The sequence below is a fragment of the Alexandromys fortis genome, unplaced genomic scaffold (assembly GCF_014885135.2).
Source record: "Alexandromys fortis isolate MF-2015 unplaced genomic scaffold, M_Fortis_MF-2015_v1.1 scaffold_47, whole genome shotgun sequence".
Classification (NCBI taxonomy): domain Eukaryota; kingdom Metazoa; phylum Chordata; class Mammalia; order Rodentia; family Cricetidae; genus Alexandromys; species Alexandromys fortis.
Window position 1 is genome coordinate 5,434,723 of NW_026067957.1, and position 26,484 is coordinate 5,461,206.

Genomic DNA, 26,484 nt, shown 5'->3' on the forward strand with positions numbered 1-26,484 from the left:
GCCCCTTAACATTATTATTTTTATTTATTTATTTAAATGAACTTTTAAAGGTAGCATACAGAGTAACGGGCTTCAGGCCTGGCTGCTCCGTTGCCATGGAAGCCCCTCTCCTCGCAACCGCTCCCTCCTTCCCCTTTACTCTCAATAAAGTTGTTGTTGAAGCTATGACCTGGGGCGGGGCCCGGGCAGAGTGGATGGGAGGAGTCTGGGCGGCTCGAGGCAGAGCCTGGGCAGCGTGGGGGCGGAGCCTGGGGCGGCTCGAGGCAGAGCCTGGGCAGCGTGGGGGCGGAGCCTGGGTGGCGCGGAGCCGAACCGCACAGAGGGAGACGGGTGTGCGGCGGTGTGGAGGGGCGGCGGCGCGGGCAGGCGGCCGGCCATGATCGCGTCATGCCTATGTTACCTGCTGCTGCCGGCCGCGCGCCTCTTCCGCTCCCTCTCAGGTACCGGCTTCGCGTCCTGATGGGCGGGAGCTGGGCTGCGCCCTGTTGGGGTCCGCGGACCCTGGGGTGGAGCGCCGGGCCTCACAACCGCAGTCCTCGGCTGGTGGCAAGGTGTGAGGTGGCCCTTGACCCCGGGCCTTGGGCCGTCCTGGCCCCACGAGGCTCGGGCTGACTCTCGTGGCAGCCTCTCCTCACGCTGTGGTCTGATGACGTCGGGCCACGGTTAACGTGGACCCAGGGCTGGGGAAGGGGGCGCCCTCCTTGGCTGTGGCGGTGGTCGTGGGGCTGGCTGAGACACTCCTGGGGGTCGGGAGCGGTGGCAACCCCGAACAGGCGAGGACCGGACTTCTCGGCGGGTAGAAACCGGGAGGGGTGTGCCCTTAGGTGGGTGGGCTCATTTCACTTCGGCTTCTCACTGCGGTCCGTCATCTGCTGCCCTCTCCAGTTCAATTCTGGTTGAGAAAACTACTTATGCTCAGAAGGCAGAGGCTTTTGAACCTCGGCTTTGGAGCAAGTGTTTAGAAAGAGTTGTGATAGGTTGGATGCCTTGGGGAGGGGGTGGTGGTTACTTCTGCACAGTCTGCCTTCTCTCTGCTTTTGAGGTCCACAGGCTTTCATGCAACCCCAGTTTTTCTTTGAGGTCCCTCAGAACTCCCAGACTTTTCTCCTGTGGCTTAGGGGGCAGTATCAAGAAGGGTTTTCTTAGAAATAAGAGGCCCAACTGCATTCTGTGTCTTTTCTCTGTGGAACTGCACTCTGTTGGCGATGGATACTATATTTTTTATAACAAATATTAAAATTTTTAAAACACTGTCTCCACTAGACTGCTAGCTTCAGTAGAGCAGTGGGCTTTCTACAAAGCTGTCCTCTGACTTCCACAAACAGATAATGAGGTTTGTGACCAGTAGAGGTCATGGGTTTCCAGAGAATTCAGGAAGGCTTTGGGTGTCCATGCTTCTCAGGAATGGGAATTCCTACAGAAGTCACTGTTTACAGAGAACTCAGCATATTCCTTTAATTACGTGGCTATCTAATGTCCACAATGGTAGTCTTAATATCAGTCCACACGTTTCCTACTCAGTAGAATTCTAGGGATCTCAGAGGAGCCTTCCATCCACACATTCTCAAGTGGCAGGTATAATTAATTTTGTGTATTTAATATTTAAAAAAATATTTGTTTAAGAAGCCTTCTCCCCTTGAAAAACAATCACACCAATATTGTCTGCTAAATTGGAAAGCGAGGGGCTTTATGCCCATCAACCAAAGCTCCTCTGTGGCAGGTGTTTCAAGGGACAGATATTTAGCAAGTTCCTAACTGAATCCCAGCAACTAGCCCGTGGCTTGAAGAGCATACTTGACAGTTTAGAGTAGACCATTTATTGTGTTGTAGGATGCTTGGTGTCCCAGTTGCGGCCTCATAGTGGTTCTGGACATTGCTGTTCCCTAAGGGCAAAATATGCCCCTCTCACTTAGTTGAAAAATACTGATTTAATTTTTTTGTTTTCTGTTTTGGTGTTTTCGAGACAGGATTTCTCTGTGTAGCCCTGGCTGTCCTTGGAACTCAAATTGTAGACCAGGCTGGCCTCAAACAAAGATCTGCTTTCCTCTGCCTCCCAAGTGCTGGGATTAAGATGTGTGCCTGGCCACTGACTTAATTTTAAAAAGATTTATTTATTATTCTGTGTGTTTGTGTGCGCACAAAATGTATGTGTGTGGTGGTGGCATTTGTGGAAGTCAGAGGACAGCTTTGTGGATTTGGTTCCTTCACCCTTTTTGGCAAGTGCCTTTACTTGCTGAGCCATCTTGCTGGCCCAGATTAACCTCTTATTCAGAGTGACATAAATTCATATATTTCCCATGGACGTTTGAATGTCACCAATTTGAGGTTTTTCATCCCTCTATAAAACTGCCAGTAAAGTGGGTGTCTAATAATTGTGGGCCCCCAGCGTGCATGTCATTTGTTCTGAGATGTGAGTAAGTGCTCTGGTGTGTGAGCACGTATTGGGGGGGTTGGGGGGGAAGTTACTTGCTGTCATCACGACCTTACTTGAAGCTCCAATTTTAGAGTCCCCTGCCTGCTTTATTGCCTGTTGGCTGTCATTCATGGTTGCTGTGGCAGAGATGACAGCTGTCTTGTAACTGTCGGTTGCTGCTTCCTTCTAATTTACAGTCTCTGATGTGTTAGGGAGTGGGAAAACAGATAATGAGGTTTGTGAAAATGTCACGGGTGGAATGAATAGCTCTGGGAAGAGGCCCAGGGATTTTGTTAAAAAAGTAAGTTGATTTTTAAGGGTGTCCACTTTATTATTATTATTATTATTATTATTATTATTATTATTATTATTACTGGAATACTTTCTTAGACTGGGGAGTCTGTAGAGCTTGAAAACTCTTGGGAGTGGCCCGGTTTGAACAACTCTGGCTCTCATCTTAAGGTCGAGAGTAAGCCCTTCTGAAGGAGCACTGTTTAGGGTCAGCTTTGTTAACTTTGCTACAAAGCTGTGATTCGGTGATTATTTCATTGTGTGTTAGTTCTAATGTAATATGGTTTTCAGGCCCCGAGAATTCATGAAGAATGGCTCAGTGGCTACTGAGCACTGGCTACTTTTCTAGGAAACCCAGGTTTGATTGATTCTCAGCCCCTACGTGGTGGCTTACAATAGTCTGTAACTTCAGGCCCAGGGGCTCCCACACCCTTATCTGACCCTGTAGGTACCAGGCACTCACATGATACACGGACATCCATGTAGACAGAACACCCATATACATAAAATAAATTAAAAACTAAACAGTGTGTTTACCTCCAGGAAAAGAGATGAATTCTGTGTGCCTATCTGTGTTGTAGGTTATCCCCTGGGATTGGCTGTGCTTTCATTATTGCATTGAAAGGTACCAGATCTAAACCATGCAAATTGGTTAATACTTGTAAAGTATCTGGCACACAGAAAGCACTGCTAAGACGATGCTCCAGGTAGTAAGTAGGGAAGGCTGTGCAGTACAATATGGGGCTTCTAGTCTAGCTGGGGAATACTGTGACATGAGTAATGCTATCTTATAACCTGATATTTTGGCTTCCTTTCTAGATGCTTTCTTTACATGTCGAAAAAATGCCCTTCTGGCGAAGAGCTCATCCCCCCAGGTAGAGGGTAACTTTGCCATGGCCCCTCGGGGGCCTGACCAAGAGGAGTGTGAGGGCCTGCTGCAGCAGTGGCGAGAAGACGGGTGGAACCAGGCACTCTCAACTGCCAGTGAGGGTCCTCTTGCAGATAAGGGACTAGCTGAGAGCAGTCTGGCACTCCTGATGGATAATTCTGGAGAACAGGATGCCACCTCGGAGGACAAGTGGTCCAGCAGGCAGCTGAGTGACCTTCGGGCAGCAGAGAACCTGGACCAGCCTTTCCCTGAGGTGCTAGAGGAGGAGCCACTGGCTGAGGTTGAGGGCCCTCTGTGGGCAGCTGTTCCTGTGCAGACAGGATCCCAGTATGCAGACTGTGCTGTCCTCCCAATGGGCGCAATGGCTGCAGAGCCCTGGGAAGAGGACCCTGCAGTGGTGGCCTGGAGCATAGCACCAGAGCCTATGCCCCAGGAAGAGACGTCCATGTGGCCCTTTGAAGGCATGGAGCAGCTTCAGCCTCCCCCAATGGAAATACCGTATCATGGTGAGCCTGGCAGCCAGCATAGCGAGCCATGGTGGCAGATCCTGTAGTGGGGAGTTCTGCTGTTACTCTTAGTTTTTCTGAGACTCTTGCAGGGTCAGATATCAGGGGTGGGGAGTTGGGAGTGTCTTAAAGGTCATCGCATCTGTCCTCACGGGACTACAGATGAAAATATCACAGTGCAGAGAGGCAGTGGAACCTGTCTTGATGTTTTGCAGTCAGGCAGTAGAGAACTGAGGCCTGGCCTTAGCTGTGCTACTCTACTTTGTTGCTTTGCAGGTGTGACAGGGTGTTGTGGAGGCCAGGGGAGAGAGCTCGCAGACCTCCACTGTGCCTCAGTGAGAGTGACTGCCTTCATTTTTGTTACATTTATTGGGAGTCTGTGAAGATGTGAAAAAAATTCTGTGGCCTAAATAGGGTTTAAATCTGTTGAGGTGCCTCATAGTGTAACCAGAACCCAGGTACAGAGACAGAAAGCCCTCAGGAATAAAAAATTACTCTAGAGATTTCTTTAACCCCAGGAGACTATTAATCACAAAAGACATTATTCCCCAGAGGCCCATGGTCATATTATAGGCGAGAGCTTGTTAGGTTCCTAAGTATTCTTGAGCATATGCTAGTGCTAAGTAACCAGGGGAGACAGTGATGGACAGGCAAAGATTATCTCTAGCTCTGAGGAACTTACTATCAGCTCTGAAAAATGCCCTTAGAGGGATGGGTTTCAGAGGTGATGGAGAAAGGAACCTTAGGCATGACATTGTGACTTTGGGTAGTAGTGGCTTGGCCTCTGGATAACTTGCATGTGTTCTGGAACTCTTCTCTTGACCCCTTTGCAGAAATCCTGTGGCGAGAATGGGAGGATTTCTCCACGCAGCCAGATGCCGAGGGTCTGGAGGCAGGGGATGGCCCTCAGTTTCAGTTTACGCTGATGTCATATAACATCCTGGCCCAAGACCTGATGCAGCAGAGCTCAGAGCTCTACCTGCATTGCCATCCAGATATCCTCAACTGGAATTACCGCTTTGCCAACCTCATGCAGGAGTTCCAGCACTGGGACCCGGATGTGAGTGTAGAGGGAGATGCGCCATCTTGCATAGGTGCAGAAAACCCAGACTGCTTTCTGTGCTCAGGGAGAATGAGTTCCATAGCTATTCAGATGATGGCAGTAGTGCCAGAAAAGCCAAGATTATCTTTGGCTCTATGGATGACAGATAGGTTTGAATTTGCCTGCCCTGGACTCAAGCAGATGCCAAGGCGATTCCCTAGTGTACACTTTCTAGTCCCCTTATATGGGAATTCACAGGATGGGGAAGCCTAGCATACCTGTTGTTGCTGGTGGTGACTGTCTGGGAAGTCAGCCCTGTGGGAAGTTTCACTATGACCTCCAATCTGTTCTGGGGCCTGCTCCTAGGGAGTAGGAGTTACATTGCTTCTAGCCCTTGGGAGTGATTGGTTCCTTGTCAATTTCCCAGATCCTGTGTCTTCAGGAAGTCCAGGAAGACCATTACTGGGAACAGCTGGAGCCCTCTCTGCGGATGATGGGTACTGCAGCTCCCCAGCGTGTGTGCCAGCCCTTCCTCCTCCAGCCCTGCAGACTCTCTGAAGAGCTCTCCTCCTCTTTGTATCTTAGCAAACCAGCAACCTTGCCTGTGGGCTAGTTCTTTCCATGTGTGGGTGAGAAAGTAGAGCTCTAGTTTTTTCAATCTTTGAAGTAACCAACTCCATGAACTCCAATGAGGCTGCATGTTATTAATCCCATTTTACAGATGACAAACAGGTTCCAAAAATTGGTGTTACTTGTTCAGAATTCCCAAACTGCAAATCTAATAAGTTGTAGAGCCAGGACTCCTATTTGTCTGACTCTAGATTCAGGGCACCAGGGACTGGGGAAGCCACATTGCTGATAACCCACTGGCTCACAGGACTCCCATTTGCAGGCAGTTTTGCCTCTGATGACAAGCCTCTGTTTTTCCTGCTGGGTGTAGAACCCAGAGGTGGCAAGGGCTCACTCTTATGGGGCTCCAGGATCAGTGCCTTAGGTGCAGACTGTTTGTGCTGCTGCTGTGGTTAGACTGACCATCTCTGTGGTGGTGTTTCCTTACAGGCTTCACCTGTTTTTACAAGAGGAGGACTGGGTGTAAAACGGATGGCTGTGCTGTGTGCTACAAGCCTACCAGGTTCCGTCTGCTCTGTGCCAGCCCTGTGGAGTACTTCCGGCCTGGGCTAGAGCTCCTCAATCGGGACAATGTAGGCTTAGTGTTGCTGCTGCAGCCGCTAGTCCCAGAAGGTCTGGGGCAAGTCTCGGTGGCTCCCCTGTGTGTGGCAAATACCCATGTCCTGTACAACCCACGTCGGGGTGATGTCAAGCTGGCCCAGATGGCCATCCTTCTGGCCGAAGTGGACAAGGTGGCCAGGTTGTCAGATGGCAGCCACTGCCCTATCATCTTGTGTGGGGACCTGAATTCTGTCCCTGATTCACCCCTCTACAACTTCATCAGGGATGGAGAGCTCCAGTACAACGGGATGCCAGCCTGGAAGGTGAAGTGGGGCAGCCACTGTGGGGTGGGAACATGGATGAGGGAGAGAGCATCAAGTGCTGCTTCTGTGATAGCGGACTATGCTGCTGATGTTGAGTAGCTGTGTCTACTCCTAGAGGCTAACAGGACATCCTCCCATTTTTATCATTTTTAATTTGCAAGTGATTCTTATAAATTATTTAAGAATTAAGCTGGGCAGTGGTGGCGCACACCTTTAATCCCAGCACTCTGGAGGCAGAGGTAGGCGGATCTCTGTGAGTTCAAGGCCAATCTGGTCTACAAGAGCTAGTTCCAGGACAGGTTCCAAAGCTACAGAGAAACCCTGTCTCAAAAAACAAAACACAAAACAAAACAAAAACAAACAAAAAAGAATTAAAACAGAAGAGAGAAAACCCCTTTATGACCCAAATCCCCTCCTGTCCATGTAGAGGGAGTGATGACTCTTCTAAGTTTAGCAGCACTCATTTTTTGTGTATTTATGCTCTCAGAAGCAGCATCACAGTTGACATTTGTTAAGCTCTTAGCTGTGCCTCAAGTACTATTTTGAGCACCTTTTATGTATCAACTCTAATTTTCACTGTTTCCATTTTAATAAGTGCACAAACTAAGGCATTTTGTTTAGGTCATGCAGTTAGTGGAGGGCTCAAGAATGGTAACCAGGTGGTTTAGCCTCTGGTACTGTTCTGTGGTCACCATCACAGGGGATATGTAAGGCTACCATATTTCTTTTATAAACACAGTGCAGTATTGTTTTTGTTATGGGCTTTTTTTCTTTCAATCAGTTTGCATTTGAATCTATTTTTTTTTTTGTTTGTTCGCTTTTTAAGACAGGGTTTTTCTTTGTAGTTTTGGAGCCTGTCCTGGAACTCACTCTATAGACCACGTTGATCTAGAACTCACAGAAATCCGCCTCCTCTATCTCCCAAGTGCTGAAATTAAAGGTGTGCACCACCACCGCCCGGCTGAATCTAATTTCTTACAGCTGCCAAATATTGGTAGCATAAATAGCTCACAGTGTTATTAGCTCATGCTGACTTTATTGTATATTACTTAATCTCCTCGTTCCTGTTTGGTCTCTTCTGGTTCAGTTTATTGCTTAATTTTCAGCAAAGCCCAATGGAGAAGGGACACAAAATGACCAAACTATTATTGAGTACTTGGACTTTTATTTTAATGAGGTTACTTAAGTTCTGACAATGTCCTGGTTGCCAAGAGCAGGGCATTAGCCTGCTCTAAAGGAGCTGTCTTCAAGAAGCTCGGGGGCAGAAGAATTTGTTGAGTGCCTACCAAACAACAGGCACTGTTAGACATGGGCTGTGAGAGGACTTGTTTTGAAACCAGACAGCCCTGAATTCAGATCCCTGCTCTGCTATCTTGGGCAAGTTAGGGAACTTTCTTAAACCCCCTTTGCTTCATCTGTACACTGAGAATATAATGGGACCAATAGTAGATGCTTTATGATTATATGAAATGGCACATGTAAAGTTTCCAGTGCTTTATTCACAGGGAACAGTCAGTAATTGGTAGTGGTTATTAGTAGTGTAAGATTTTTATTGTATTATGCTATTAATGTCCCATTTCCTAGTAAAGGATATTAACTTAAAGAACATTGAGTAACTTGTCTCAAGTCACAGCCATTCAGTTCCAAGTCTCTTTTACTCTGGATTATAGACAATGTTTATACCCTTTCATGACAGAGGGCTTATGTCACAAGTCTATCTCAGTCCCTTGCACATAGTTGGCATTTAAATATTTGTTGTTAAATGAAATAAATGGAATTTTGCTGCCCACATTGGGGATATGCAGATGACTGATATTGCTGAATGTTTCCCCTGTACGCTCTGTCCATTCCCAGGCTGCTCATGACTTTGACTGAGGATGGTGACATAGATACGGTAAAGTGTTTGGTGCATTTCCCATTTGGTTTTACCCTGTGGTTTCCCAATAATAGACTCAAGGAGTTGACTTTGATCTAAAAGATGTAGAGTTGGGGATGACAGAATAAACCTGCATCCTCCCTGGTGGAGGATTGCGTAGATCTTAGATGAGGTGAACCTTAGGACCACATGCTCATACAGTTCTGTTTTCCTGGACTTACTCTTTGCTCTTTCCATTCTTTCCTATCTCATGGACATGGACGTGTTTTTAGTGAGAATGTAATGTTATAACTAGTTCTATTGTTGCCTTCCCCTGAGATTTACATGGCTTGCTCATTTCACGTTTACACTGTCTGATGTGTGTGTTTGTACTTGTTCAAATGCCCCCAAACAGGAATCATCATTTCCTTTTTCTGTTTTAGCGTCCTCATCCCCACCTTGCTCTTTCTTGTAGGTTTCTGGACAGGAAGACTTCTCTCATCAGCTTTACCAGAGGAAGCTGCAGGCCCCACTGTGGCCCAGCTCCCTGGGCATCACTGATTGCTGTCAGTATGTCACCTCCTGTCATCCCAAGAAATCAGGTAAACACATATGCTTTTGTTTAAGTGTTTTATTGCTGGTATGTTTCTATATTCACCACGTGTGTGCCTGGTGCCTGCAGAGGCTAGAGGAAGGCCTCAGACCCCTTGGCACTAGAGTTAACAGATGGTTGTAAACTGTCACATGGGTGCTGGGAACCAAACTTGGGTCTTCTGCAAGAGTAACTTGTGTTTTTAACGATCAAGCCCTCTCTTCAGCCCTCACATATCCATTCTGGTTTTTGGGGCGTGGGGGTGGGGGTGAGATGGTTTCTCTGTGTAGTTCTTGATGTCCTGGAACCCACTATGTAGACCAGGCTGGCCTCCAACTCAGGGATCCACCTGCATCTGCCTCCCCATTGCTGGAATTAAAGGTGTGTACCACCATGCCTGGCTTGTATATCACATTCTTGATTTGTTGTGTCTTCATGGTCATGTGGGGTGAAAAACTTGCTCTCACTATCAAGAGAAAGTGTAACCTCCTGAAGTCTTTTAGCAAGCTCCCCTGCTTTTCTCACTGTCCTCCATATGCCGCTAAATGAGATGAACAAGTTGGAAACTTTCCCTGTCCTCAGAGTCAGATTTCCTGCGTTGTCATGCTAGAAGGTTCCTGGTACTTAGGAGACCTTAGCATGTGACTCTTTGCCTTTCTTTTACCATATGGCATTTCCTGGTTTATAGAGAGACGTAAGTACAGCCGAGACTTCCTACTACGATTCCGCTTCTGCAACATCGCTTGTCAGCGGCCAGTAGGACTGGTTCTCATGGAAGGAGTGACAGACACTAAGCCAGGTAACAGCCACTAAGCCTGTTTTCTTGGCTCTCCCCTTTCTTCACCCCTGACATTTGTCAGCGCCTGTTTTCTAGTCTTCTGTCTCCTTTAAAAGCTTTGTTTATTTTGTGTGTATGTGCATATGTGTACCATGTGCATGCAGACATCAGATCCCCTGGGAGCTAGAATAACAGGTGTTTGTGAGCTTTCTAATGTGGGTGCTGGGAACTGAACCTGCGTCCTCTTCAAGAGCAGCAAGTGGCTGGGCGATGGTGGCGCACGCCTTTAATCCCAGCACTTGGGAGGCAGAAGCAGGCGGATCTCTGTGAGTTCAAGACCAGCCTGGTCTACAGAGCTAGTTCCAGGACAGGCTCCAAAATAGCCACAGAGAAACCCTGTCTAGAAAAAAACAACAAAAAAAAAAGTAATTATACGGTCAAGAGAGGAGTCGAGGGCTGCAGACGAAGGAGATGGTCCAGTAGTTGGGTTAATTTTGGAAGCTGAATGATGGATCTGTGGAGGCATTTTTTTTATCTCCACAATAAATGTTTCTATAAAACTAGTTTGATAATTCAACAGCATACCTAGTGCTGAAGAGATGGCTCAGTCAGTAAAACACTTGGTGCACAAGTCTGAGGACCTGGGTTCAGATCCCCAGCTCCCATGTCAAAGTCAGCTGTAACCTTGCAGAGAAGAGAGCAGAGGCAGAAAGAAAGCTGAAGCCTTTTGGTCAGCTACAAAGCAATGAGCGCTACATCTAGTGAAACAAATAGTCAAACACACAAGTGTGTGCATGCTCACACACACACACACACAATGACTACATATGATCACACACAATAATAATGTGTTATTATACTCACTGCAGACATTTGAAAGATGATGACAAAGAATCACCAAAATCTTGCCATCCTCCGCATTTGGACTGTACCTATAGACCACGAAACTGAGAGCATCCTGAATAAACAGCTTGGGGTTCTGCTCTTTGTTTAAACCTAATGTTGCACTATGCACAGCCCTGTGTGCCTTAAAATAGCCCAACACAAGCATTGCACAGCATAAAGGCTGGAAGGTAAATCCCCCTGAAAGGCCTCTCCCCATCTGGTTGAGATTGCCGGAGGTGTGAATCTGCAGCCTCTTCCAGGCCTGTGATGGAGAAGCCTGACAGCCAAGAAGCCCTTTGACCCCAGCTGAGGGTGAGTTCCTCACACCTCACACCTCGCCTTAGAAAGAACCTCCGCACTGTCAAATGCGGAAGAGGGGCCTTTTGTCTTCAAAATGTCCACTGGCTCTGGTGGATTTTCCTCTGCCAGAAACAGAGGCAGGATCTGCATAGTCAGAGCCTGACTGTGATGTAGTTGCTAGGCTCCGCCTGGACCCGTGAGGTGGTGTGCGGACCTGGGATGTCCAGATTCAGCGTCTACAAGGTGAAAACAGTGAGTCTCCCTGACACACGCTCCCACCCAGCGATCCACTTCAGAGCACACGTGAGTCTCTGAATGATGCCACAGTGAGAAAATTTACTTGGAAACTGAAGCAAATCCAAGCTCACTTCTCCCCCCTTCCCCCGCATGCCTAGTTGTACAGCACAGGGCTCAAAAAAAAAAAAAAAATAATTGTGATCTTTGGCTGGGGAGTGACGGCCTTCTCAACTATCCCTCCTGATACAGATAATCTGGCCTAAAGTGGGTTGCAATGAGGTAGAACAGCCAGCAAATAGAACACGCGCTAGCCATTACATTTGAGGCATTACATTTGACCAACCTCGTGCAACCAATGGGATTTCTAGGTCCCTTCCAGCAGAAGTAGATTCTTACTGCACCCCCAGCTCCCCCTAAGACCCAGCAGATACAGGCACAGCCCACCATGACCTTTACCAATAGTATATGCTTCCACACAGCTAGAGGGGAAGTGGAGCTTACGATTTTTAATTTGAGAAAATGTGTTTTCTAAAGTTCAGGTATCTTGCCAGTTTATCAGGAGCTTGCTCTTGGAAGCCTTCTCTAATCTAACGGTCCTGGGAGAAGGGTTAGAGCTGCAGAGGGTCCATCTGTGAAGAATGTGGCTGAGCTCCCTGAGTCAGAAGCATGGAGTCAGCTCAGTCTGAGAAGCAATCTGACAATTGATTGACTGAACTGGGAATCATTGGCTCTGTGAGCTACTAGATGCACTTGCAGAGAGAGGCCCACCCTTGTATGTGAGCTTCTTTGACCAGTTTACTCAAGCAATAGCCACGAAAGCTTCAAGTCACTGATGCAGAAGGGCTGAGGGAAGGCTGGCATCAAAGGATACAGGACAGCCAAGAAGAGAAAACACAGCCACCTTGGGAAATAGCCATCCAGGGTCCAGAGAGGGCACTGGGTTGTTGGGGCAGACAGTTCACCTACAGGACAGGAGCTATCAGTGTGTCCCTTACCCTGAGACTGTGATGTTCATACGGTGTCCAACAAGTTGGAGTCTTAAGCTAAACAAAATGAAGAATAGCTGATAGCCAATGCCCCCCCCTTCTGTGTTCTCTTCCCCTCCCACCCCTGTCCCAGTAGATCTGGATGAAAACAGTGATCAGTAGCTTGCCACAGACTGAACGCTACCCTGACATGGCCAGGTCCTCTGTCAGACTATCACTCAAATGGCCTTTACCTGGCTCTCAATAGAGCCCTCCTTTCCCTCTGAAACCTCATGAGACGCTTCTCCATTGCCCACATTTCTCTCAGGGTTCTGGTCTTCCAAATTCCCACAATACTGTTCTATCAACCCTGCTTAGAGCATTCTAAAGCTTCTCAAGTCCAAAGCTCCAGACTCTTCCATGCTCCTCCCACAAACTAGTTCCAAANTGAGTTCAATTCCCAGCAACCACATGGTGGCTCACAACCATCTGTAATGAGGTCTGGTGCCCTCTTCTGGCCTGCAGACATACATATAGATAGACTATTGTATACATAATAAATAAATATTTAAAAAATATGTGAACAGATACAGTTTCTAGCTTAATACCAGAGTTACATATCAAAACATGCCAACTTGTCTGTGACACTAACTTTAACGGTGACCTTCTAGTGCAGAGGAAGATGTAGTGCTAGCTAGCGATGGTCTGATTCCCAGGACCGACATAGCATTTACATCACCCACAGTCATAGAAAACACTGATTCTTACCTTCCCAACTTCCTTTAGGAAAGAATGATTCTTTTTATAAGACTTTTTTTTTTATGTATATGAGTGTTTTGCCTGCCTGTATGTCTGTACACCAATTGCATTCAGTGCCGCTAGAGGCCAGAAGAGGGTGTTGGGTCCTCTGGAAGGAGAGTTACATACAGATTGCTGTTAGCTGCCATATGGGACCTTTGAACCTGGGTCCTTTGCAAGACCAACAAGTTCTCCTGACTGCTGAGCCATCTCTCCAGACTCCATAATGATTCTTTTTTGTTTTTGTTTTTTTGAGACAAGGTTTCTCTATGCAGCTCTTGGCTGTACTGGAAACTCGCTCTGTAGACCAAGCTGGCCTCCAACTCTTGCCTTTGCCTCCCAAGTGCTGGGATTAAAGGTATGTGACACCACTGCCTGGCCTATAGTGATTACTTTTTCTTTTAAATTAATTTTTTAAAAAATTTATTTTATCTCTTTTATTTGTTATATGTACGAGTGCTCTGTCTGCATGTATGCCTGCCTGCGTGCCAGAAGAGGGCATCAAATCCTATTGTAGATGGTTGTAAGCCACCATGTAGTTGCTAGGAAATGAACTCAGGCCAGTGCTTTTAACTCTGAGTCATCTCTCCAGCCCCCTCATAATGATTCTTAAGTAGGATATTTAAATTAAAGCCTTCTCTTGCTAATGTTTCCAAGTGTAGTGAACCCCCTCCCCATTTTTCACCATGTTAATGGATGGGGAATCTGTCTTGGGCAAATGATACCCAAGACATTTATAAGGACACAAATTCCATTAATGACTGTTTATCACAATGGTTCTCAACTGTGGGTTGTTACTCCCTTGGGGTCAAATGAACCTTTTTACAGGAGTTGTCCAAGACCATTGGAAATAACAGATATTTACATTACAATTCATAACAGTAGCACAATTACAGCTATGAAATAGCAATGAAAAAATTTTATGTTTGGGGTCACCACAACATGAAGAACTGTATTACAGGGTCACAGCATTAGGAAGGGTGAGAAGCACTGGTTTGGCAGAGTAACAATAGCAGGTTCTCCCCTAGGGCCTATCTGGCCACAGGTTCTCAGCCCCAGTAGTGGTTCAGTCTTTGAAGTGGGCCTTAACTAGAGTCAGAAAAGCAGTTCACTCCTCCCATAACGTTGGGTCACTATTGCTTCAGTAGGTGTGTCCTGCCAAGCCGGTCCCTGCAGCTCACATAGGAGCGCGCAGCTAGGTAAGAACGATGACTCTTTCCAATAGTGTACATAGCACCTTCCAGCCTCTAGGTCAGCACCAGTTTGATTTCTTCTCGTCCTGTGACTCAGTATGTGGTAATACTTCAGTGATAGGGTCTCACCATCACCTTCTGAAGGGTAGCCAAGAGCACCGACAATAGCCTGTAATTATTGGGTGTCTGTGGGACCCCACTGGCTAACTACTCCAAAAGAGGTAGCCCATTTGGGTTCTGTGTTTTTTGTTAGCCCGTTGTGTCTAGTAGTAGTGTTGTTTAGGGTAACTCCATATCTCTGTTTTTCATCTATGTATAGATGACTTTTCAAAAGGGCTTTAGCATTAGAATGAGGACTCCACACTTGTGGCCTAAAGCTGCCATTCTTCATCTCATTGTTTTCTGGAGAATTAGGATTTCAATTTATGACTTTATAAGGTTCACAAATAATCACACTGTTGTAGACACTAAAGAAGTTCCCCATGTTTCCTTTCCTCATGGACACTCGTGTGTTTACATTGGGTACTACTATGTAGCAACTTACACAACTCCTTTCTCAGCCTTCTGAGTGTTAATATTATAGGTATGAGTCACCGCAGCTCACACTTAAAGGTTTTTAAAAGTGTGGGTGACTTTTTTTGTGGGTGATAGAGCTGCAAACTCATGCCCTCAGGCTTGTGTTGTGTTACTCTTACTCACTGACCCATCTCTCTAGCACTTCAGATTTAAAAATATTTAGAGATTATTTTATGTGTATGAATGTTTTGCTTGCATGAATGTCTGTGCACCATTCAGATCCCCTGCATCTGGAGTTACATATGGTTGTGAGACATCATGTGGGTTCTGGGAATCAAAACAGTGCAGGAGCACCAAATGCTCTAACCTGCTGAGCCATCTCTTCAGCCCCCACTTACCAGTTTTTAATAGGAACAAGCCATGTATCAAATTTAGTACATTACAGAAGTTCTGAATCTTGATTGCCCCACCAGCTTGTGTATGCTATAACTGAGGATCCTTCCTCCAAGTACTTGTGTGGCTGGCTTCCATCAAGGACCAGGACCTGGGGAGATGTTGCAGCTGTGTAGAGATAACTACTCCTCATGTGAGGCCGTGAGTTCTGTGTAACTACCAGAGCAGTGCTGTTTGTACGTAGTACTGCATGCATGGGAAGTACCAATTATTTTGGGAAACATTCCTTACAGTTTTGCTGAGAAGCCAGGTGTGGTGGCACATGCCTTTAATCCCAGGGAGGATTAAACTTGGAGGCAGATGCAGGGGATCTTTGTGAGTTTGAGGCCAGCCTGGTCTACATACCAAATTCTAGGACAGTCAGGGCTAATACAGAGAAACCATGTCTCAACAAAGCAAAGCAAACAAACCAATATTGCTGAGAAGAAAGGATTGAGGCTCAGTAGCAGAGTGCTTTTCTCCCATGTGCAAGACTCCGGGATCAATCCCCAGCTCCACCAAAAAAATAAAGATAAACAAATACACGAAGAAAGAGCCTGCTGGTTACTGTGTTTGTCTGGTGTATTGCAGTGATGGAGTGTGCAACTCAGAGTGAGGATCTAGCATGAGAATGTTGAAGGTCCAAGTGATATCTTGGTGGTGACCATGATGTCACTCAGTAGGGGGAGTGGTCAGGAAACCAATAAAAGTAGAAAGTTGTAATTCACAGTTCATAGCCTGCAACCAAGATGCTTTGTTCAAATAGAAGAAAAGTGTTCAACTTCCAGCACCATAAACAACAAAAACCAAAACCAAAGATATTGCAGCTCCCCAGATAGCATCTTGCTTAGAGAAAGAAGCTTCAGTGCATTCCTGTTAGAATGAGGGACAAGGCAGGAACACCTACTAGCAGAAAAGAAGTAGAAAACAGAAGCAAAAGAAAACGGAAGTGTTTAAATTGGTCAAGAGAAACAACCAAGCCCAGTAGCATCAAAAGTAAGTTAATCCTGGAAAGTAGCTAGTTATAAATTAATAATGTAGAAATCAGTAATAGTCACATTTAATGTTCTTTGTTAAAAGATATAATGAAAGCAAGATTCTATTTGTAGGAGGAACAACAACAAAATAAATGATAGAAAAATGTATCAGATACATAAAGTGGGATTTCCTTCCATCTGAACTACCAATTTTTTGGGGGCAAAGTTGTCCATAATAGTCATTTATCCTTTTAATTAAAACAATTCTATTTAGGTAAAATTTATATATGACAGAATCCACTTATCTAAAGTTCACTGGCTCTTAGTATATTTCAGAGTTGGAACAGCCATGACCACAATATAATTTTAGAACGCTTTGTTCTTGTCCCATGACACTCATATTGAGGACTAAGCCCAGGGCTGTGCATTTGCTAAGCAAACACTCTGTCCCTGAGCTAAATTCTTCTTATTATTTAATTTAAAATAAATTTTTACATACAAACTAAGTTCTTGAGTCTTAGTTGCAGAGTATTTTCATCCCCACCCAGAGAATTCCATACATATTGGTGGTCAGTTTCCATTCATCTTCCCCGTATCAAAAATTGAAGGGCCATAGATGTGTGAGTTTCTGGACTTTTATATTTTCCTTTCATACAATATAGTATAATTATATTCTTTCCCCTCCCCAAACTCCAACTCCTTGTGGATCCGACTCCTTATCTCCTGACCCACCAACTCCATGTTCTCTCTCTCTCAAGAAAAAAAAGCAAAAATCACAACAGACAAAGAAAGAATGAAAAAAATCAGTAAGACAAAGACTATCAAAATGAAACAAAAAGTGCACAAAACAAATGAACAAACATGGAGTTTGTGTGTGTTGGCCAGCCCTGGAGCGTGGTTGATACACCCAATGACACCATTGAAGAAAATTGATTTTCCCTTTTCCAGCATGTTTCAAATGCAAATGGTTTCTGGGTTAGGGGTAGCACTCTGTGTCCATTCCCTTTCTCAGTGCTGGGAATTGTGTGGTCCGAACCTGTGCAGGTCCTGTGATTACGGGCACAGCCTCTGTGGGTTCACACACATCAGTTCTATTGGGTCTGGAAATGCTGTTTCTTTGAAGCCATCCATCACCTCTGGCTCTTAAGACCTTTCTGCGTCTTCCTCCCTATAGATCTCAGAGCCTTGAGAGGAGGGGTTTGATAGAGACATCCCATTTAGGACTGAGTGCTCCAAAGTCTTATTCTGTGATGGGTCTCTGTGTTAATTCCCATCTGCTGCAAGAAGAAGCTTTTCTGATGAGGGCTGTGTGATGCTGTGGTATCACTCAGGACCACTGTTTCTAGGGCCATCCATTTACTTGAAATTTTCATAACAGCTGAATAATATTCTATTTTGTAAACATACCACATTTCTATTATCCATTCATGAGTTGATGGACATCTGGGCTCTTTCTAATTTCTGACTTTTATAAATAGAGCAGCAATGAACATGGATGAGTATCTCTGTAGTAAGATGTAGAGTCCTTTGAATAGATGCTGGTTTCCATGGGGCTGCACCAGCTTGCATTTCCACCAGCAGGTAGTAAGTGTCCCCTTTTCCCACATCTTCCCCAGCATGAGCTGTCATTTGTCTTATTGATCTTGGCCAATCTGACTGGGATAAGATGAAATCTCAAAGACAGGTTTAATTTGGATTTTCCTGATGGCTAAAAGATGGTGAACATTTTAAAAGTGTTTCTTAGGCATTTGCATTTCTTCTTTTAGAACTCTATTTAGTTCTATACCCCATTTAAAAATTGAGTTATTTTTTCCTTGATGCTCATTTTTTTAGTTCATTTCTAATTACTAATTCTCTCTCCTTTCCTCCCTCCCCCCTCACACATAACACACATAAAATTGGTAAATTTTTTTGCCATTCTGTAGGCTGTCACTTTTCTTGAATAATGGTGTCCTTTGTTGTTCAGAAGCTTTTTAGCTTCCTGAGGTCCCCTTAATTAGTTGTTGGTCTTAGTGACCACATAGTGGTCGGTGTCCTGTTCGGAAAGTCTTTTCCTATGCCAGTCAGTTCAAGCCTATTCCCTAGTCTGTCTCCTGTCAGATTCAGGGCATCTGGTCTTTGTGTGTGTGTTTTGTTTTGTTTTGTTTTTGAGGTTCTTAACCCATTTGGAGTTGAGTTAGTATAGGATGATAGGTGCAGATCTATTTGTATTCAAATACACACAGCTATCCAATTTGACCAGCACCATTTGTTGAAATTGCTCTTTTCTCCAGTGTGTATTTTGGTTTCTTTATTTAAAAAAATCATATATCTATAGGTGTACATAATTATGTCTGAGTGTTTATGTTATTACATTGGTCAACATGTCTGTTTGTATTCTAATACCATGCTATTTTTCTTACCATAGCTCTGTGATTCAACTTGAAATCTGAGGTGGTGAGACCTCCAGCAGTTCTTTTATACTCAGGATTGTTTTAGCTGTCCTGCTTTTGTGTGTGTGTGTGTGTGTCTGTCTGTCTGTCTCCATGTGAAGCTGAAGATTATTTTTTCAAATTCTGTGAATTGTGTTGGAATTTTGGTGGATCGCATTGAATTGGTAAATTGTTTTTGATAGGATGGCCATTTTCACAATATTAATCCTACCAATCTGTGAGAATAGGAGATTTTTCCATCTCTTGGTGCTTTCTTCAATTTCTTTCCTCAGTGTCTTTTACTTGCTCGGTTAGAGTTATCCAAAGGTATTTTATTTTTACTTATTTTTTGAGGCTATTGTGAAAGGTACTGTTCATCTGGTTTCTTTATCATTATGCTTGTCATTTATATATAAGGAAGGAAGTCTACTTCTTTTTGTGTGCTAATTTAGTCAGAGAAATTTGATAGCATTGGTTGCGCCTGTACAAGAAGAGTGAATGGTAAGGGCTGAGTAGGGGGACTCTTGACTGATTGATTTTCTTCTTCACTTTGTACCACGTGGCTGGATGACGTATTTTAAAAAATGCAGGTTTTTAGCATTGGTTCATTTTCCTCCTTTCATCACTATTTTTTTTTCTTTTCTTTTTTTTCCCTTTCCCTCTCTGATGTTCTGGAGCAGTACAGTCTGAGAGGGATCTGCAAGTGAAAGGTTCTGACTCCGCTGCACTGCCCATGGATAACAAAACCTTTTCCTCTCTGGCTCTCTGCAGATCGACCTGCTGGTTGGGCCGAGAGTATCTTTGAGGAAGAGATATCAGAACTTGAACCTGTCCTCTCCAGGTAAACTTTCCAGTTCTTCTCAGTTTCAGTCCAGGCAGGAGAGAGATTCTCACTGGCTATGCTGAAGCAACTGGGGACGACTTTTTGTCAAGCCCCCTCTTTTCCCTAGTAAGCTTATAGAGGGCATGCATATATGCAAAAGCCAGGTGAAGAGCCCATGGAGTCTTTCCTTAAGGGAGAAAGCCTCCCGGCAGACATGCTGGCTCACATGAGTACACTGGTATTCTTTATCAGGTGAATGGAGAATGGGGATAAGGAGTGTAAGGGGGTCTCAGGTTTCATTTCTGTTTCAAGGTCAATTTTAGCTGAGATCTCTAGCCACTTATTAGTATGGGCAGGAATTTGCTGAGACTGAGTAATGTATTAGCTTTCCTTGCTGTAATAACAGACCCTGAGAAACACAGCATAAGGGAGGAAAAGCTTATTATCCAGGCTCAAAGCCATGTGCAGCTGCAGTCAGGAACAGGAACTGAACACCAGGCTTTGCCCACTTCTCTGTTGAGTCCAAGACCTCTGCCTGTGGACTGGTGTCGCCCACAGTTAAGGTGGGCTTCCTGTCTCAACCTAATCTAGGTAACTCCTCACAGGCATGCTCAGAGGTGATTCTAAGATCTGGTCAACTTGACAACTTTCACCATCACAGCTCTACCTCCTGTTACCCGGACAGCTAACCACATCACTTTTAAGCCATGCTTTCCTCCCACGTCTCATAGGTTCCTGGCAGTCTCATAATATAAAATGCATTCAGCCTAACTTCAAAAGTCACCATAGTCTTAGCAGATCCAACACTATTTAAAAGTGTAAGTGATGAGCCTCTTCTGAAGTCACTGTAAGCCCCTAAGTAGGCAGGAAGCTGCGTGTGGAGACACACATCTTTAACCCCAGCCCTTGATCTCTGTGAATTTGAAGCCTGTCCAGCTGGGCTACGTAGTGAGTTCTAGGCTAGCCAAGACTACACAGCGAAACCATATCTCAAAAAAATTAAAAGCAAAGCAAAACAAATCAAAACCCAAACAACAAAAAGAAGTCCCACACTTCAAAATACGATGGCACAGAGTAAACATTCCCTTTCCAAAAGATCAAGATCCAGCAGGGAAAAACACTAAACCTTGGAGCTCCATGTCAGCAGTCTGGGTCTCATGACAGAGTCATCCAGATTCCTAAAGACTTGGGTAGTCACGCCTCTCCAGCTGTGCTGTCAGTAGCATACATGGTTTCTCTCTCAGACTAGCTCTGCTCCATACCTCCAGCTTTCCTTGGTGGATATACCATGGTTATTGCGTCTCCAGTATTCTAGTGTCTTAGTTACTGTTCTATTGCTGTGATGAAACACCATGACCAAGGCAGATAATAAAAGAAAGAAAGCATTTAACTGGAGGGTTGCTTACAGTTTCAGAGCATTAGTTCATGACCACCATCATGGCAGGGAGCGTAGAGGCAGGCAGGAGGGCATGCTGCTAGAGGAGTAGCTGAGAGCTTACATTCTGATCCACAGGAAGTAGGCAGAGCGAGAGGATGGGGCAAGAGGAGAGAGAGAGAGACTGAGCCTGATGCCAGCTTTTGAAACCTTAGAGCTCAACCCAAGAGACACATTTTCTCCACCAAAGCTATACCTCCTAGTCCTTCTCAAACAGTTCCAGTAACAGGGGGCCAAGTATTCAAACATGAGCCTATTCTCATTCAAATCACCACACCTGGTGGCTCCACTGAAACTTAAACTTTATCTTCACAATGTTACACAGCCTCTCAAAACTCCTTACAGGGACTCTAACACTGCCACACATAGCCTGGCATCAGCAACATTTGAAATCAACATTAGGCATTATTCTTTACAAAATATTCATAGCCAGGAGGTGGTGGCACACGCCTTTAATCCCAGCACTTGAGACGCAGAGGCAGGTGGATCTCTGTGAGTTTGAGGCCAGCCTGGTCTACAAGAGCTAGTTCCAGAACAGGCTCCAAAGCAACATAGAGAAACCCTATCTCAAAATAATAATAATAATAATNAAGCAACATAGAGAAACCCTATCTCAAAATAATAATAATAATAATAATAATAATAATAATAATAAAAAATAAATTAAAAAGATAAAAGCCACAGAGGATGTGACCTGAGGGAAAATGCAATGCTTTTGTTAGCTGACATCTTACCTTCTGTCCCTGTAGGACTATAGGCACCATCCAGCACTGCCTCCACCTGACCTCAGTGTACACCCATTTCCTGCCCCAGCATGGCCGCCCAGAGGTCACAACGATGCCCTTAGGTCTTGGGATGACAGTGGACTACATTTTCTTCTCAGCCGAATCCTGTGAAAATGAGAATAGAGCTGGTAAGTTTGGTGAATCAGAGGTTTCTAGAAGCCACCGTAGGGTGTCTGGCTGTAGCTGATGGTGTCTCCAGGGCCTGGCTTGGCTTACAGGACCTGAGCATCACAGGAGCAGTCATTCCATCACTTTTGTGTGCATTCTCTCTGCAGACTACCTACTTACAGTGTCAGGGTGGGGGAACAGTATTCCTATTCCCATCACAGAGATAATTACTAGAAGGAATTAGACTTATCTAGGGGCAGAAATTGGGGAGGGACTTGGTAGGGCCAGACTCTGTTTCTTGTAACTGGAGGTTTCTTTCCTGCCCGCCAGTTCCCAAATTAACCACTCTGAGGCTTAACATTGATTACGAACTGTTTGGCCTATTAGCTCAACTTATTATTAACTAGTTCTTATAACTTAAATCAATCCATTTCTATTAGTCTATATTTTGCCACACGGTTCTTGGCTTGTTACCTCACATCTTGCTTCTCCAGCTGCTGCTGGTGTGTCTCTCAGACTCCCCCTCCTTTCTCACTGTATCTTTGTTTGGATTTCCCACTTGGCTCTACTCTGCCTGGATATTAGTCAAATCAGCTTCTTTATTAGCCAATTATAATGAGACATATTCACAGCATACAGAAGGGAATTCCATATCAATTTCTTCTTGCCATTAGTTATGGAGAGCAGTGTGCCAGCCCTATGCCTAGTGTACTTGTTACTTTTGTAATGTTTGAATTAATTGCCTATATTGTAATATTGGACCCAGAGCCTGTGCTCCATTTGTCCCTGTACCTGTCTTCATTCACTGATGTTATCACAGGGAAGCCTTCTAGTCAGAATGTCAGGTGTGTGTGTGTGTGTGTGTGTGTGTGTGTGTGTGTACATGCATGTGTGCATGTAATGTGATTTAAAGTGCAAGCTCTGAGGTCCATGTCTAGTATGCAGCATGGCTGGTGACTGTTGTACCTACTGCCTTCTGCTTTGTGCCCAGATCACAGGTTGGACAGAGATGGAACTCTCAAGCTCCTGGGCCGCCTCTCCCTCCTCTCTGAAGAGATTCTCTGGGCTGCCAATGGCTTACCCAACCCCTTCTACTCTTCAGACCATCTCTGCCTGCTCGCCAGCTTCGGCATGGAAGTCACTGCCCCATGAGGGCCCCCAGGGAAAGAGCTCACCGGATCGACGACTGCAGATGCCCCGTGCTGTGGAAACTTGTGTCCCTCCCTCATTCCCTCCTGCCCGTGGTTAGACTTTCTCCAGGCCTGACAACGTTCTCTGCCTGTGGTCCCTGCCCTGTCCCAACCTCTTCCTAATCCTGTGCCACATGCTAGGTGGCCCTGGGAGAGGTGGAAAGCGTTCCCTTTCCTTCCGTGTACCCAGAGCCCCCTCCTCCATTGATTTTTAATGACCAGGGTTGCGGGATTTACTGATCTCATTGGTTATTTGCTTTCAGGCCATTTCTTGGTTGCACCCTCTGACCTAACTTCTCCCTACCTTTATAACCTCTGGGCTCTGGCATGCACATGCAAGGTGTGTGTAAAGTGTGAGTTCTCCAGGGAGGACTGCCCAGCACAGCAGGCCTGCCTCTGTCTAGTCCATGTGCCACCACGAGGTGCTGGAGTAGAGGCAGGTTGAGAGCATGACAGAGTAGCTGTGTGCTGCCGGGAGGCAGCAGGTGTGGGACCCTTTATCCTCTGAGTTTCATTAGTCAGTCACCTAGGCAGCCTGGGTACACTTGTTATTTCTGGAGACAGATTGGTCCACAGCCTGGAGCAGCAACTCAGGGATGCACCATACACCAGAACTCCTTGGACCCAGATGATTTGGTAGGACTTCTCTGAGGAAGGCAATTTGACGTCTTGTGTCGGGGTTTAGTGGGCTGGCACAATGGTGTGACGTTTATAACAGTTTAAGGATAGGGAAATGGACTGTTGTCTCACTGGACTCTGCAGAACTGGACAAGAATTGAAGTCCCAGTAGAAAGAGCAAGAGGCTCTCCAGCTGCCTTCGTCAGGACTGGAGCCCCAGGGGGCTTGTTCTCTGACCCCTGTACACTAGGAGAGTTTCTTTTCTTCTTATTCTACCCACAACCCCCTCCTGCGTTCATTGTTCCTTTCTATTTTCTCTCTAGAGAAGCCTGCTGTTTAGCTCCGCCCAAACCGTCTGAACAGAAGCCTGGCTTTGTGCAAACTAGGCCCAAGAACTCAGGGTGGCAGTGCTTGCATATTTGCTCTGCCTTTCCTCCCCAAACACGGGACCCTTACCCTCTCAAGACCCCCGTAGCCTGTACCATGTCACCTGCATGCCTTACGCATTGCTGGGGTATAGTCTAAGGTGTCCTTGGGCCAGATCCTTCACATAGCTTTAACTCAGTATCTGCTGGTCCTTGTTGGTTGTCCGCTCCATTTCCCCCGGAGACTGGAGGGAATGGCTGAGAGGCTGTGGTAGGGGTGGTGGGCCAGACTTACGTTCTTTCCTTTCTCTGAAAGCCAAAGACCTGGCTGGAATGCTGCGCATTGCTGACTCTCAGCTCCCCAAGCTCAGGCTCTGGGGAACTTCTTTTCCTGTGTGTGTCTACTTTTAAGCTTTGTTTTCTGGGTACTGGATGTATGCCTGTCTGAGCCCCAGGCCCGTCTGTCCACAGCCCACTTTTCGCCATCTCTCTCTGGGCACCTCCTGAGATGGTTTCACGACCATGCCCTGTTGGTTCTCGGGACAAGGGCCAATGACTATTCCCTCTGCCAGGAAACGCAGGTTCAGCTGCTAAGGAAAGTGGAGGGTGGAGGGCCAGAGTTTGATGGTTTATCTTTTCCTTGTTTCTTATTTGTTTCTGTTTTAGAAATGAAGTGTGGGGGTTTAAATGGCATTTAAACTGCACTCTGTAGCCGGCAGAACCAGGCAACGTTTATCCAAATAAAGGCTTATCATTACCCCTTCCATGGTTGGTCTTTTCATTAGGACTCTGAGAGGCATGGGGTTTGAGAGAAGGTTGGAGGATGTGGAGGGCAGAGAGAGGGTCTGAGGATCCTGGGGGTGGGGCCTTAAGTGAGGATGGGGCCTTAGGATCTAAATGGAGAACAGAAAATCTTGCCATCTGCCCGTTTTCTTCCCTGTGCTCTGGGGCTTGGGAGGAACAGGGTTTGAGTGAAGTCCCCCACCCTGCCCTCTGCAGAGTGCAGCTGCCTTCTCTGTCCCCCACGAGAAGAGCAGGGCTCTAATTTAGCTGCTTTTCACTCTTACTCCATCTGCCGCTCTGCGTCTTGTAGACTGTAGACTTTTGCAGATGGATCGGTGTGGAAAGCGGGATGTTCCTGGTCAAAGCAGTGGCAGCTGCGTGAGGCATGATGTGTGTGGCGGATGCCCCTTGTCGGGTGTCTATTTCTGATCATCTCTTGTAGTCGGAGCCAGGGTTGAGCTGCGGCCATCTGTCATTGGAAACACTTCTCTTCCTTGCTGGGCCTAACTGCCAGTACTTATGTCCTCCCCTCGTCTTCGTATGCAGTACACCAAGCCAAGGCCTCGTGAGAGGAGCCGTGGTTTTCTGTCCTACCTCCACAGCTTGTCAGTCCCGTACTCAATCACGAGGCAGTGTCTCTCCAGGGACCTGGCAATATTTAGAGCTGCTGGCGCACTCTGGATCAGAATCCACTGGTTTAGGAGAAAGCAACTCTATCCAGGGATTTGGAATAGGGTGCCTTACCTTGGCCAGATTGGTTGATGAGTAGGTAAGTCACTGACTCCCTCTGCCTTTCAGTTTGCATCCTTTGGTGAAAGGAAGTTGAGAGGGGGGGTTAGGTTTGTGTTGCTAGTGCCGTGGCAAGGAAGGGATGCTAAGAATGCCAAAAAATTCTGGTAGACTGGGGAGGATGGTTGTCCCCAGGAAGGTTATATGATTGGTCCCATGGGCCGGGAAGTCTCTGAATGCTCCAGGCTTTGAGTTACAGTTCTAGTGCACTTTTTCCCTGCATGGAGGGTCCCCCAGTGCCTCAATCCCTAAACACACACTCTCAGAATTTTGGTTAACAGTTTATACTGAGCTTCCACTTAGTGTGTGTGTGTATGCACGGGCACATGTTCAGGTGGGTGCACGTGTGCATGGATGTTTGCGAATGTGTGTGCGTGCATGTGGCGATCAGAGACCAACTGTGGGTGCCATCTTTCAGGATCTGTCCACCCTGTTTTTTGAGACAGGACCCACTCAATGGCTTAGGAGTCTAGACTTAGGAGTTAGAGTAGTCTAGACTGGCTGGGCAGTAAGCTCCAGGGATCCCTTCTGCTTCCCCAGGGCTGGGATTACAAGAATGTGCCACCATGCCCAGTTTTACGTTGGCTTTAAGGATCCAACTCAGGTCCTCAGGCTTGCACAACAAACACTTTATGGAGCGATTTCCCCTTCCCACTAGGAGGCAGTAGGGGTGTGGCCTTGACAACTCTTTCACCCAGCGACAAGCTCAGAGTCTTGAAGCTTGGCTTGATTTCTTGCCGATTTATGCTCCTCAGACATAGCCTTCCCAGAGGAACAGGGGAGCCAGGCTTTCTTGCAGGTTGCCCTGTAGGGCAGGGGCCTGGAAGAGCTCGGAAACAGCTTTCAGCTGGAGGGAAGGGAAGGGATCCGGTCAACCAGCTTCTTCCGCTTTTTCTTTCCAGTTCCTGTGCTGGTATGCAGTGAGCCACTGGAGAACTGGGTTTTGGTGTGTTAAGTAATCTACGCTGCAGTTTCTCTTTTCCCCGGGGCATGAAAGCCCTTCTCCACGGTTTCT

General features: G+C 46.1%; 1 protein-coding gene across 1 annotated transcript; it reads left to right on the forward strand.

The window, feature by feature from the left end:
• The first annotated feature begins 272 nt into the window (after positions 1-272).
• Positions 273-24,661, forward strand: Angel1 (angel homolog 1). The gene is made up of 10 exons (XM_050152482.1): positions 273-440; positions 3,524-4,099; positions 4,933-5,159; positions 5,569-5,638; positions 6,201-6,634; positions 8,965-9,091; positions 9,770-9,880; positions 19,345-19,414; positions 21,581-21,744; positions 22,716-24,661. Exons 1-10 carry the CDS (start codon positions 377-379, stop codon positions 22,874-22,876), a joined length of 2,004 nt encoding a protein of 667 aa, XP_050008439.1. The 5' UTR covers positions 273-376; the 3' UTR covers positions 22,877-24,661.
• Positions 24,662-26,484: the final 1,823 nt, after the last annotated feature.